This window comes from Rhinolophus hipposideros (assembly GCF_964194185.1).
Source record: "Rhinolophus hipposideros genome assembly, chromosome: 17".
Taxonomy (NCBI): Eukaryota; Metazoa; Chordata; class Mammalia; order Chiroptera; family Rhinolophidae; genus Rhinolophus; species Rhinolophus hipposideros.
This window is the reverse complement of record NC_138063.1, coordinates 8,004,263-8,019,951: the sequence shown is the minus strand read 5'-3', so window position 1 is coordinate 8,019,951 and position 15,689 is coordinate 8,004,263. Positions and strand designations below refer to the sequence as shown.

General features: G+C 32.9%; 1 protein-coding gene across 2 annotated transcripts in view; it reads right to left on the bottom strand.

Annotated features, from left to right (window-relative positions):
• Window positions 1-3,539: 3,539 nt before the first annotated feature.
• The window catches only part of CDH19 (cadherin 19), a 58,791-nt gene continuing 46,641 nt past the window's right edge, over window positions 3,540-15,689 (bottom strand). Inside the window, exons 9-12 of one of the 2 annotated variants that reach the window (XM_081078415.1) lie at window positions 15,510-15,631; window positions 9,972-10,089; window positions 8,359-8,610; window positions 3,540-6,998 (exon numbers count right to left, since the gene is read on the bottom strand). In XM_081078415.1, the coding sequence (XP_080934541.1) occupies window positions 6,508-6,998; window positions 8,359-8,610; window positions 9,972-10,089; window positions 15,510-15,631 (983 nt within the window). In that variant the 3' untranslated portion in view covers window positions 3,540-6,507. The remainder of the gene's footprint in view (window positions 6,999-8,358; window positions 8,611-9,971; window positions 10,090-15,509; window positions 15,632-15,689) is intronic. The other variant, XR_013995263.1, reaches the window with a different exon arrangement.

The following is a 15,689-nucleotide window of genomic DNA, read 5'->3' as shown; positions in this document are numbered from 1 at the left end:
AATGTAGAGGTCACTTGGGATAAGCAAGAAGTTTCTGAAATCTGAAGTGTCATATGAGCTGGAACAATTGCCTAGAACTTGCCTGAACCCTAAGATTGGATAAAAGAAGCAGAGATGATTAAAAACTTAGTCATCAAAGAACATATGGCAATGTGTGCTTACATTTTGTTTTTAAAAAGAGATAGGACAGGAGAATATAGATGGAAGCCAAAGGTGCAGCATTTCATTCTGTATTGTCAGAGGTAATGAGAACAATCTGCTTTGTAATTTAATTTTAAATTCTTAATATAAAATTAGAACTATGGTTATCAGATGTTTGATATTAACAAGAGGATTGAAAGCGTCTTCTTGGAGCCAATAACATGTTTCTTTTACTTCTTCCACGTAGGTCTAATAGAACATAGAAATAATTTCATTTCTTCATTAGCTACAAATTGAGCAAAACTAATCCTTTCTTTTTTGATAGTTTCTTTTTTCCCTATAATATGTATACCTATAAAAAGTTGCCACAAAACTTGGTTACCACTTAATTTAGCAGTTTCTTTTTTTTCACAAACAAATGTCATAGAGGAGTGACTTTCAATCAGAACATCTCATGCATAACATTTAACTTGAGCAATTTTTTTTTTCTTTTGGTAATCATGTAATATTACTCTAGAAGGGTCAAGTGGAGGGGGCAGTAACAAGAGGATAATTATTGTCTTAAATTAACTTGTTTTCTTTTTGTCCAATTAATTCTAGAGTAAGAATTGTCTAAGAGCATTTTAAAGATCAACCTTATAATATAATAGCAATTATTGTATAAGTAATAATAACGGGTATAAACACTGTGTTTGCCATGCATTTGGCACAGGTCATTCTTTACATGTATTATTCAGTTAATTCCTAAAATAGTGCGATGAGTTATATATTCTTGACATCCACATTATACAGATGAAGCTACCAAAAAATAAAGTTTTAAATAACTTGCCAAAGTTTACACAATAAAGGAATATTAACAACTGGCAAATAATTAAAAATGTACTTCATCGACTGCTTACTCTCACTAGCATGCAATGAGGTAATAGAATGAAATTATGTGAATATCATCCATCATCTCCACTGCCTTTTATAGAAAAAACATTCTATAGATTTTTACCTCTATGTATTGCGAATAAATGGTATTTTCTATGTCCAACTTTACTTGTAGCTGAGATAAATCACTTTGCACTGCAGAACTCACTAGAAGATATCACAATTTAAATATTAAAATGAGTAAGCACAAAGGAATGGCATGAAATAAAGTTGTGTAAACTATTTTAATATGATCTCAAATGTTTTAAGAACATGATAAATTATACATACTTTTTCATATTTTGCTTATGGTTTATATTAGAAAATAAAATTTAAATTATTTGAACTATATGGAATGCCAAATTTATTTGATATGCTAATATATCCTGTTTATTGATTAGTTTGTAACTTGAAGAGGACATCATGAAAATGTTTTATTTTATTCAGTTTTTAGACACATTTGCATTGACCTTTCTAATGCGCACCTTAGCCAAATCTCAGTTTGCACAGTTTCTGGTTATTGCCAGTTTTATTTGTTTTTTGCCTTAACTCCCCCTTTCAGGTACCAGAAGACTTTAAATTCATATCCAATGTAAAGTTCCCTCTCTCACCATCTCCCATTTTCTCGGATGCTTTGGGGCCTTAGCTGTCTAGGTAGGGCTGGAGAGAGAACGTGGGAGATGATGAGCATGGCTGTTGCTATCATATTTTCACAGCCAGAGTTGTGTGATGACAGGCATCTGACTATTCAACCGCTGCCACCCTATCCTGGGGCCCCTGCTTGGGGCATCCGCAGACATTTTAAGCACTTGAGGTTCCCATTGCTCCTTAGCCTGTGTGACATATTATTTAGATGACTGATTTAAGCTTCGTCTCAGCTCCGACCTTCTGTGCAAAAATTTCTACAGCTGCAGTCACTTAACCTATGGGGGACTCATGCAGCTTTGCCTGTCACAGGCTAGGAACTGCATTGTGCCCAGCTGTGGCCCTTGCTTTCCCTGACATTTTGGACCAGTCAGTCAGTCTCCCATCCTCAGAGCTCTAGGTACAAAAGGTGGTAACACATTCTAATAGGTCCCAATCTACTCTGTGATTGAGATGCTCGCCTCCCCTCCTCCAGGAAATCACAGTTTCTCTCAATAGATGAAAGACAGATATAGATAGATGATAGATGATAGAACAGATAGACATAATTAGAAATGTAAAAAGCCACATACACCTTTCCTCCATTTAACTTTCAGCTTAGTCTCCCAGTCTTTAATGTATGCGATAGTCAATGTCCTTTCCCATCACATAGAAGAACGTGAAGCTTACCTTGTAGGGTCTCAGTGGTCCTGTAACTTAACAATGTGTTGGTTACTAAGTTGTACTCTGAAAAATCTCAGACACTGCACATGTTTTCATGTTTGTCACACTTCGTGGGAACTTATTCCTATGAGATTTTCTACCACAGTCATCAAAGGACCTGTTCTGACTGAACATTCTAACTCATTTTTTTTTTATTCCACGTACAATATCAATAAATCCAAATAAGCTAAAATGCCAAACTCATATAATTTCTAGAAACTATATGCCAAATTCTTCTAATTTCTTAGTTCTTTACCCAATTACTACCCATTGCTAGCCTATTATATTTTGAAAATACATTAATTCCATATTAATATTCAACAAAAGTCAATATGGCTTCTAATCATGATCAAGTATTGATTGGGATTCATTATTACATTCATTTAAGACATATTTATTGGTCACTTACTATGTGCTAGAAACAATTTTAGACAAGAAGAACAGACAATTCCTTGCCCACTTATCGTTTACATTCTAATAAGGATAAAGACAATAAAAAGTAAAATATGCATCACGTAATAATTCCAGGTGGCTAAGCGGTTTGATAAGGAGCAAGGCATAGCAAGAGTCACAGTGGGGGACAGTGATCAGCTAGGCTTTTCTGAGAAAACCACAGGTGATCACAGACATGAGGGATTGAACAATAGAAAGTTTTGGAGGAAGATTATTTCAGCCCTAGAAGATGTTATTGGAAGAGTTAAGAAGCTGCACACATAAACAGGGACAGGATAATATATGCCTTCACGGGTCAGCTCAGGATACTGATTTACATCTCAAATGTGCTGTTGGGATTAATCAGTGCAAGGAGAAAAAGGAATCTGTGTTTCCCTGCAGAATAGCATCAGCCATCAGAATGACGCTGTTAAACCGAGACCTTATTGTTCGTCGTGTACAAACTTCTGTGTTGCGTGTTTTATATCCTCTTCACAGCTGTCATGTGACATAGGGGGAATCGGGCCTCATTTCACAGATTACATACAGAGTCAGACCCAGAAAGATTAGGCAGTTTGACAAAATTCACACTGTTCTTTAGATAAAAGTGAACTACTTCAAACTCAGATCTGTGAGGCACAAGCACGTGCTCTGAGTGCACAACTATTATTGCTAAGTTTGTCTGATTCTTTTTTTTTTTTCAATTCAGTATACATTTATTGTACAGCTAAGGTGTGGCTTCTGCTATTTAAGAATACATAGGAAGTTCATAGGAAGACAGTTTTATAAATTAATACATTTCGTTCAGCCTGATTGATTGGCCCAAAGTGGTAGAATACCAGGTACTGGGGGGTCACAAAGAAGATGAAACCCTTCTCAAATTCCCATCCTTGGCTTTGAGTCCAGACTCACTGAAAAACCTTCTAATTACTGATTGGCCTCCAAGATACCCGGATATCTGGAAGCAGGTCCTAAACAGGAGGGCAAAGCAGGTCAGTCAAGAATATTATTGTGAAAACAACTCATTGGGCTTGAAAGAAGTCCAATGTATTGTTGCAATGTCATGTGCTTGGCTGGTATAATCCTGTGTTTGAGAAACTGGGTAATTCTGTGTTTATAGATAGTAGTGAGTTTCTGTTCTGAACTGCTGAGAATCAGACCCCACAAATTCAGTACCTCCAGGTGACATGGTTTAGGTACTAGGAATCCTCTGATTCTTTTCCTGTTCCAACCATCAGTTATTTAAGACTTATGCAAAACCCTGTGAGTTAAGTACTTCAGGTATTAATGTGAAGCTGTGCTATTTTCATGAACATCTGCATTGACTGAGCCTTTATTCGTTTTACAAAAATGAGATTGTAATGGCAGGTCTTTAGCGTAGGACACAGCTGCAACACCCATGTAACTGGAAAAAGATTAAAATGGTTATTGAAAAATCACTAAGTATAATATCTAGGATATTGTAACTTCTGTAGTAGAATTACATAGCACTTTATGATATAGTTTAAAAGGACACTATTCAGACTAGCTGATATGCAACCCGGCATGCAATTCTGCTGTGTATCCTGATTGACAATGTTATCATTAACTAATCCAGTATTTTAACACATCTGCTTAATGACACTGGACACAAACTTTAAGCCCTGTTGATGCAGATACTGCATCAATGTGCATTTTTATAAGGTGTTCATCCAAACTAAAAAGTTGTTTATAAGGTTTTCATCCATGACAGAACCTTCTGCATCCCCAGAACACCCTATCTATTTATTTACTTTTTGTATCTATTTTCCATGGATTGCTTCATCTGTTGTTTATCATACTTTCCGGTTCTTCAGCCAAGATTGTCTCGCATTATTTTTTTTAATTCAGGGAAAGTTTCTTCATGGAATAATTAACAAAAACTTAACCATACTCTTTCAATTTTTGCATTAATATGATAAAAATATAAATGTTCTCTCAACTCATACATTTCTATTTTGCTTGCAAGTTTTCACTCTTTCTAAATTTTCTTTTGTTTTCTTACTTGTCCTTACGTAAATATGATATATGAATATGAATACATAAGGATTTACTACAGCTTAGGTCCTATTATCTTCTTTTAACATCTTTCTAAATTGCTGCATTTCAACTCTGATATTCTTAGGCTTTTCTTAACTTATGATATCTGTGTCACCAACTTAATGGTACCTAATTGATATTGGTGAAAAACCTCTCTTCTATTATATGGCATGGATATTTATATGTGAAAGTACAGAACAAAAATGTTGTAACCATTCAACTACTCTAACTTTAGCTCACAATTATTCAAAATATTTGATTTAAACATATATGGCCAATTTGGTTCAGCTTAGTTTCACATGCTATTAATAAAAAATGAACATATAAACCGATTATTGGGACATTGTATTCACTACTATCTTTCTGTTCAAACTATGGATTTTGAATCCCATCTGGATTTAGAATAATAAGGATCATTCTTAAAAAGTTGGCTGAAATTAAAGTGTTTTATCTTATTATCTAATATTACTATAAAGTTTTATGTCCAGCAGCTTATCATTCTTCCTTCATAATGTTACAATAAAAGTAACTACTGTGCCTAATTTCATATTCCATAATAAAAATGACACTGAGGAACAAGACATATTCTAAGCTCTTAATAAAAAAGAAATGCTGAGAATTTTGTCATTTTTTTATCCTACACATGGTAAGAGTCAGTGCAATTGGGCATAATATTTAGAATGGATATTAATTCAAGTTTCAATCTAACACTCCTTTCATTTACTTCTATCATTTTTAGTAGCAATAAAATTTATTTTTTCACACTTTCCACCATTTTCATAAAGTTTAAATTTAATGCTGAATAAATGTTGACATTTTGTCATTGTATTGTGACATCATAAAGGTATGTTTTGGTTACACATGAAAACAATTTATGAAATACTCCTAAATATATTTTATGCCCCTTTCCATACACAGCTGTAATATAAAAAATAATACAACATATTATATATTAGATTAATTAAAATATACCAATTGTCTGTCTAAATTTGGAATCACTTTTAAAGTGTGGTCTTGACAAAGATTTTAAAACATCAAAGTCGAATGAATTATAGAATCCTAGTAAGAAACTTGCTTGTTCAGGTAAACTGAATAGCTTTTTCGAGTTTGATATAATTATCCATATTCTCTTGGGTGTTTATCTCTGTATAATATCAGGAACTTAACACACATAAACACTGTTCTCTTACTTGGTAAGGTTTAATAAACATTTAAGTGAAATTAGATTGAGATACTCTAGGTTCAGTGCCTTTCTCACATTAAACATTCACAAACTTTGAGAATCAGTATTGGATGGTGCTGAAGAAAATGCTAGAAGACTATGTCAGTGGTACGCTAGAGTTGGCTTGCACTGGAATCCAAGAGCTGATTGCTAGCATGTCTTCCCACATCTGCATTCAGTGACAATATTATGGGTGGACTGAAATAACCACGGGTATTTACTCCAAGAGTAAATAGTGTTTTCATATATAGAAAACAGTATAAACCAGGTCATTTTCTTTTTTTTTCTTCTTCTTCTTCTCCCCAGAGAACTGGGGCATGCATCTCTTTACCAAGAGACTACCAGCTTGCCCACAACACATTAGCACTTCTTATTTTTTTTTTAATTTAAAAGCCCTAATTATTTGGCGGCATAGCAGAACCAAACATGCATGCTAATCTTTTAAAGCGAGGTCCCAGCTCATTAAGATAATCATAATTTTCATCCTGATCGGAGACGGCTGATCCTACGGAGCTCAGGGAGCCAGCCAATGACCCTGTCCCCTCAAAAGCATAGGTCTGAAGGGAATCAAAAGGAGGGGCACAAGGGTCGGTGTCAGCTTCTTGGAGCTTTTCTCGGATGAATTTCCTGAATACGGCACTGTCGGGGCCCACCTGCAACGACTGCCTGTAGAGGCTCCGGACGTCCGCAGGGGCGGTTTTGCGAGCCCTCCGCTCCCGCATGGTGGCGCTGCTCCGCAGCTCTGCAATGTCGAAGGCCTCTGTGTCTTCTTCTCCGCCCCCTTCATCATCATATCGGAATATATTCTCTCTGAAATCTTCACCTTTCTCAGGAAACAGAGACTGCTTTCTTCGGTGTTTCAGACCTAGGATCAGAAAAATAAACCCTGACAAAGGAAGCACACCAGAAGATTAACACATATGATGATATATGATGTGATATGATATGCTACGATATGATATGATATATGATATATAGTAAATATTGCATTATCTGTAATAAAAACTTTACACTCCTTGCTTTTGTTACATGCTCAAGACATAAGCTTAGATTTCATGATTCCAAGACAAAAAGATATGTTTGCTGTGGAAATTTTGCAAAAGGGGCTTGCAAAATAGCATAGGAAAGCATAACAATCATTCCGGTTGATGATTGAAAGTAGTAAAATATCATGAAAATACAGTGCAAGGCTTTTGATGATGATCCATTTAAAACTTAAAATTTTATTTTTTCTTATCCATCGGAAATAGAACAAAGCAAAACAAGGGGAAAAGTTCCAATCTACATGTATTTGTCAATTTAGCAATCAATGATACTGTTTAATAGAAGTTAAGCCTAATGGACCAGTTCGATGGTCCCCATTGAGGGAAATTTTGTGGCATAATTATTTTCTAAGTTAATAATTACTGACTACGTAGTGTGTATCATGCATTTTTCTAAAAGCTTTACATTAATTCATAGATTTAATTGTTATCCATATGTGATTATCCTTCCCTATTGAAGATGGACAAACTGAAGCACAGATGTTAAATCGTATGCTCAGAGTCACACAGCAAGGAAACTGAAAACTGGCATTCAAAATCAGATCATTGGTTCAGAATCTGTGCTCTGTGATAACACATTATTTTCAGAAATTCCAAACTATCAAGTTTCTAATCATAAGATTGGTATGTCCACAATAAATATTTACTAATAAGGTAATTTTAACATCAAGTAGAAACAGAACAATTTCAGAACACTTTATTTTTATTTTAAAGAAAACGTGTATGTGTGTGTGTGTGCACTCGTGTGTGTGTGTGTGTGTGTGTGTGTGTGTATCAAAGACAGTTAATTCTTACTCAGCCTTGGCTCTTATGTGGCTGTTCAGAATTTCATACACAGGACGTAAACCAAATTTGAAGCAATTTATCACAAAGATAAATATATTAGGTAATAATTTATATAAAACACATTTAAAACACTGAAACAGTGCTCTTGAATTAAATAAAGACATCATGTTAAAATTCAAGTACTTATTCTAAAACTCATCTGAGATATATGGTTGAAATAGAAAGGGGTCTAATAAATAATTTCTAAATCTATGAATTGGAGAGGACACTCATAAAACTTTCTGAAAAACTACTGACTATTGTTTGACGTCACTTCCTCCCTCTAAATGTTATGCATGCTTCTATAACGGAATTCTTCTCTATGTTTTTCATGTTATTTTTAATAAATTAAGATATATACAGTTCGGTACTGCTTACCAAATACTACCACGACGCATATCAGAACAGCGATTATGATCTTTGTCCTGAACTCTATGGAAAGCATAAAATCCTTATTACTGCAGCTGTGTGTACTGCCATCGTCATCACAGTCACAGACGTGAATGCTGAGGGTGTTTGTACTCGTCAGTGATGGGATTCCATTGTCAGCAATTAAGATGGATATGTAGAAGACAGGCTCTTCTTGAAGGCTAAAACCGGTTCTATTAGTCAAAATTACAGCTGTGTTATCTAAAACAAAAATCCACGTGCATCATTTTTTCAACAATATAAAATAGATTCGTACCAGGCATAGGTACTAGAGGTAATAGCATAGATGTCTAAATAACTTTTTTCAGTGCAATTTCTTCTGCCTCAGTACTGTTTTCCTTTTTCTGTTTTTTTTTTTTTTTGTTATCTCTCCCTCAAAATATTTCCTGTAGAAATACAACAAACTTTAGAAGACACAAACTAGAAAACGCAAACATAATGGAAGACCTTCAAAATGTATGTCAGTTATGATTTTTCCCAAATTGTCTTTTGAAACCAACTTTCCATCTTGCTCTTGAAGTCTAAAAAACTCTTTTGATTTTAGTTACTAGACAGATTGGGGAGTTTACATTTTTTTCAATAAGATAGCGTATTTATAACCACAAACATTAAACCTGGTCAATTATTTTATTTTTCTGTTTCAGTATATATTTCTTTTGCATCAGTACCTTATTTTTATATTAACATAAATATAAATCTAAGCTACATCTTATGTCTTATATTGATATTTGAGTGCTTATCCTGAGTCTATCTCAGTTTCCTTCACTGGGGAATTTTATGAGGACAAAAAGGACATAACACGTCTGCATTTATTCTCCCAGCAGATGATCTACCTCAGAACAAAATTTAACTCGGTTGTCATGAAGGACAGCTGCAGCTTTTGGTTACAGATGCTTGAGTAATAAGTGCAATGGTGATTCATATCTTTGGGATATAAAGAAAATTAAAACAGATATCCATATGATGATAAAATATTTTACTGAAGTGAAAGAGGAAAAAGAGTGGCTTTCTATAAAGTCAGTCCACTTCTGTATGGAAAGAAAAGCAATTCTCTCTTCATACGAAATCCTTTAAAACACTTTGTCCTTAGATTGACATAATCATTTCATTTTGAAGGAAAAAAGAATATAAAATCAATTTTATATATTTATAGCCATAATTAATGACTCCAAATATCTTTGAATCAATTGAGCTAACATGACTACAAGGTAAGTATATATCATTTTCTTCCCCAGACATAGATTTGAGTTTGAGTTCCATAACATGAAAGAAACATCGTGCCAAAACTGCAATTATATTTGTAAGGTCATTCAAATTTTACAAGAACTTACAGAAACTGATTACTTGAAAAATGTTTCTAATTTAAAGCAATCCAGTGGAAAATGGGGCTAGTGTTTTCAGAGCTTGACTTTGGGTTTTGTTTTTCATTTCCATTTCTTGCTCTGTATCTCAACATTATCACATTGTAATAACAGTATAAATAGCAACACTATAAGTTCCCTTCAAATCAAGCACGATTCTAAGAGAATGGATCAGAAGCCATCATGAGTCAATGGAATTACCTTGATTATCAATGATTGCAAAACTAGCATTCTTTGAGTCTTCCACAGATAAATTAAAGTAAAAATGGTGATCTTCTATGGATTCATCTCTATCCACTGCACTGATGGTCTGAATTATCTAGAAGAAAAATAGAAAAGTGATTTTTTTCTTTGAGTCAAGAAGAAGATCACTGTTGTTATTATTATTACTATTAGCTTTACCAAAATCTTTATAGACACTTCAGAGGATAACTATCAAAGTATTAACATTTTTCAGGTTAAAAATACCTTTACTTACCCCTTTCAAAAGAGTGTTTTGTATTACAGAATAAATAGATTTTTGTTGATGGACCAGATGGTTTCCATAAGCTGAGTTTGTTAGAGTTCTCAAAGTACTGCTGCTATATTAAGACTCACCCGCATCTTTCCCACCTAGATTTCTTCCTTCCTTCTTTCTTCTCCCTTCCTTATCTGAGTGCCAGCCATTATGATTTGCTAACGTTGCATATTTATTGCTTATATTGAGAGCATAACTGTAGTAAAGTTATTATGTTACTAAAGTATTTGCTAAAGTAATGTTTTTAAGTTGATTTAAGGAAATACATTTAAAGTTTAGGGGCAATGTACTTGATTTCCTTTGACACAAAGATTATAGGAAAAGTGTCCCTGTTATAGGAAAGAAACATCAAATAAGTTTCTTTCTCTATCTTCAATCATAAAAAAGTGAAGCAATGGAGTTATGAACAGATCAGTTCTCAATTAATTATTTTCTTTCAGGACATGAATGTATCTGTCAGTCGACTAGTTCATTATTGTCAGAAAGGAGATATGCTGTCAAGATTACATAGTGAGATGGTGATTAATTCTGGAAATTAAAGTAAATTGATTATACAAGTTATCGTTTTGAATTTTCTAGAATTAAAGAGCTTTTAACAGTATGTCAAACAAAAATATACTTAGTTGCAAGATGAAAGACCTAAAATTTGTAGTTATACTTCAAAGAATAGCTATCTCGCTACATGCAGAGAGCCCATGAAACTCATGCAGTTTACACATTATTTCTCTGTATCGATTCTTTCTCTTCATAACATTTCTAATTAAATCATAATCATATAGTGTTAATTAAATAATCGAATAAGAGAAAACATATTTTCATTCAATCCATGCCAACGATAATAAATGTGTATCGCTTCAAGGTAATGCTTTTAGTCCCCTTACCAGAAGACTTTGGGTAGCTGGGATGAAAGGCAGGTGCCTCTTACCAGTTTTCTAAGCTTAAAAAATGGAGATACTAATACTTAACTTTTAGGATTCATTTTTAGGATTATATGTCTTAGCTTGCCAAAGTGCTTGTTGATAGTACATGTCTACTATGTATTTTCTTCATGAAAATATTGTCATGTTGAATTTTCATAGGATGGTTCCTTGAACAATATGAATAATCACAATAAAGGCACATTTGTTTAATTAAGATTGATAGGAAATTGTAAAAAAAATCAAATTTATCTTGTCGGTATGCGCAGTCTTGATTTTTAGACAAGGAATAGTTTTATCTTGCTACCAGACTTTCTATTTTAAACACATACATTTGACTAAATATTGAAAATGTCTCTCTTTCATGTATGAAGGCTTAAGAACATCGGAGAGATTTTATTTTGTGTGTGTGTATATATATATATATATATATGTATATATATATATATATGTACACACACATATATACACATATATAAATGTAAATATATGTATATACATACATATATACATATATACATATATATGTGTATATATATATATATATATATATAAATAAATACTTTTAATTAATCAAACTACCCTACACGTATGCATAGGTAAACTGAATATACATACGTTTCAATACTCTGTCCCCTTTTCAATGAACAGCACCACTTACATTTGCTTTGTAAATTGGGCTTCCATCTATTTTATTGGGTTCCACCACTTTACAAAATAGCAGATATCAATAAAACTACTTCCAGGTTTGTGGAGGAATACATTTTTAATAAAATTATAAACTATAAATTGAAAAATAAACTAGAAATTAATACATAGGTACTGAGTATTAATTGACAGAAATTATCAGTTCCTTGAAACATGCTTAAACAATTTCCCTCAACACAAAAATGATAAACAAAAAGTGGGAGTTGCAATAAACAAATATATGGAAAGTAATTTTTGACAATCTCACCTAAATTTCTTGCTAATCTAGTTATTCTAGGTATTTGAACCTTGCTTGTATCAAGATGTACATGCAACTTCTCTCTCTCATTGTCAAGAAATTATTGTTAACACATCTGAACAAAACCATTGCTTTTTATATTACTCTACAGAGTAAATAATTCCATATAAGGCCAGTTTTGACAAAATGAAATTACAGGATTCAAAAAGGTTGTTCAATATCTGTTCAATAGATCAAAGTACTAATTAATAAAATAATATAATTAGAGCCAACAAGAAAATTTAATCCATAATCTCTTGTTCTTTTTCTTTGTTTATCAAGTTATTAAAAGAAAACTCATTACAGCCTGATATTTTGATCCTGGAACAAAGGCAGATGTACTCTAAATTTCCTTAAAAATCTTTTCATAAAATTACATAAGATGTATTTAACTGTCATACACGTTGTACTGTTTTGCCACTAAGTTGTACAAATCTACTTATATTTAGCTAAAAATCACACCTTCTCAGATTTATATCCCAATATATACTCTATTTTAGTTTGTTAAATTAATTTTAAAAATACATTTTATAAAAATCATATAAAAAGATTAAATATAAAATATCTGATTAATATCCCAAATGCATCCATCTAACAAATATCCCATTAGCATTTAGAACATGCCGAGCTATCTCAGGCCCTGGGTGGCTGGTGGCTCTTGGGGCCAGCTGTGTCTCTGTCACTTGTTTACATTCTAGCAGGGTAGAGACACAAGCAGAATCGCAAACTTAAAGAGTGTCGAGAAGGTATCTAATACCTAAAGGCCAGAACAAAAACACATAATAAAATACATAAAGTATGTAAGAACTAAAATAACCTTTTGGGGGTCAAAGAATTAAGTCATCTAAATGGAAATTGGAAGCTGATATTGCATGGCTGAGCAGTGGCATCGTGACTCTTCTAGGAGGGCATATTACAGATAATACTTTTTACATAGAGGCAGTGTGAATGTCTTTACATTAAACCAAATAATGGTATAAAAGAAACTAAAAATCACCAATATTATACCTTCATTCTGGAAAAGATATTTGGTCTCAGTCAAGATAATAGAAATCATTAACTTGAAAAACGATATCTATTTCCACCAAACAGGAGAGGCAAATTGCTCTAATGTCAGCTTATTTATTATATTCATATTTTGCAAACCACTGAAAACCTCTCTCCCTCTTCTCTTCTCACCCTATCATTTACACATTAAGAATAAAAAAAAAAACAACCCTAAAACTTCTGTTTACTCACGTAGATCATTAAGGAAAATCTCTGGTTTCCTTCAGAATAGAGTGCAACTATTCTGGTATTTTGATTTTCTAGAATGAAGCTATTACCTCTCCGAAGCAAATAGGTATAGGACACATTTTAACTTATCATTTTGTCCAGCTGTTTGAGCTTCTAGCAAATGAGACAAAAAAAATCTTCATAGTATGAGAAAATGCATAAAATATTTCCTTGATGAGTTTTAATTTATTACATGTAAAAAAATCATAATATTCATAGATATTGTTTCAAATAAACATTAGCATGGATCTCATCTTTTAAAAACTTTAATTGTAGTAACAGCACTTAACATGAGATCTAGCCTCTTAACAAAATTTTAAGTATGCAATTCAGCATTGTTAACTATAAGTTCAATATTGTACAGAAAATCTATAAAACTAACTCATCTTGCTGAACTGAAATGGTATATCGGTTGAATTAGCAATCCCCATGTTATTATCTGTTTAAACATGGCTTCAAAAAAAATTAAAATTAGATCATAGGCACTAGATAATCTTAAGTAAATGTCCTTCTTTTCAGTAACTTTATTTCATATGTATTTTATACATTATTGTATGAACCTAAGCTTCAAAACACTATGAAATGATAGTGTGAAAGAGAATTTCTTTCTCAATACTGTTTTAAAGTATGATACCACATGTGTTTCAGTATTGAGATTTTGACTATTGAGTCATATATGACTTACATGATTTATTCTTTATTTACTGTGTGCCTTTTAACTTGTTTTATTTGTGACATAGAAGTTAAGCTTAATTTTGTCAAATGACCTCTTAGTATAAAATGAAAAGTTCATGTCTATCTTTAAATTATATGTATATTATATCAATTTGTCAAAATATGTTAATAGCTTTTAAAATGCTGTTTTGTTATACTGCTAAGTACACTGTTGTGGGATTATCACCTTTTCACACTCTTATAAATTGGTTTTAATTTTAATTTACATAAAATGTTTACAGCCATATGCTTAATAACTTTTTGTTTTTTACTTTATATGTATTTAATTTTGTCATTTTTTGCTATGAGTCATTTGAAAAAGAGTGATTTAATTTTCATTCTATAGTTCCTATCTAAAGATTTATTAAAGATAACAAGAAATTACATGAGTAAATAGGTAGAATTGGCCTTTGCTTAAGGTAATTTTGTTAGTAACAGTAACAGTTAAAAGTAATATCATACAAAGTTCTGACAATTAAGTTTGTGAACTTGTTGCACTGATGTTGCTAAACTTTTTTGATATCAGAGGAATTATTCATTATGAATTTGTACCAACTAGACAGATAGTTAACCATGTTTACTATTTGGAAGTGCTGAAAAGGCTGCGTGAAACAGACGACCTGAACTTTTTTGCCAACAATTCATGGCTCTTGCATCACTACAATGCACCAGTTCACACGGCACTGTTTGTGAGGGAGTTTTTAGTCACTAAACAAATAACTGCATTGGAACACCCCCCCTACTCATCTGATCTGGTCCCCAATGACTTCTTTACCCGTAGATAAAGAAAATATCGAAAGGAAGACATTTTGATGACATTCAGGTCATCAAGGGTAACATGACGACAGCTCTGATGGCCATTCCAGAAAAAGAGTTCCACCCTTGCTTTGAAGGGTGGAGTAGGCACTGGCATCAGTGCATAGCTTCGCAAGGGTGACCATAGTGATATTTGGCAAAGGTGACCATAGTGATATTTGGCAATGAGGTATGGAGCATTTTTACTAGGATGAGTTCATGAACCTAATTGTCAGACCTCATACATCACAAATTGTTAACTTGGGGTCCATTCCCTTCTCAAGAGATTCTGAATGAGCCGTACTGGATCTGTGTACATCTGAGCATTGCCTAGAAACAACACTGTCAATATGTACTGACTCGCTATTTTTTAAAAAGAAATTTAAGTTATACAGTCCTCACAACATAAAAGCATGGAATTAATATAGTTAATAAAACTTATTTTCATCATTTCAAAATGGGAGTAATACACAGCAAAAATTATTATAAATAATATAACATTGTTTAGATGTCAGCAATTTATTACGAGTTCTTACCTGACCAGAGCCTGCATTTTCACAAACATAAGTCTCATAATATTCAGAGAACTCAGGAGCATGATCATTGATATTAAGAACTTGCACATACACGGGAACTGCAGAACTCTGTTGTTTATTGTCTGCAAATTGAATGCACAGAATTAATAGAATGTTAGTGATGTCTGTAGGGGGGAAACG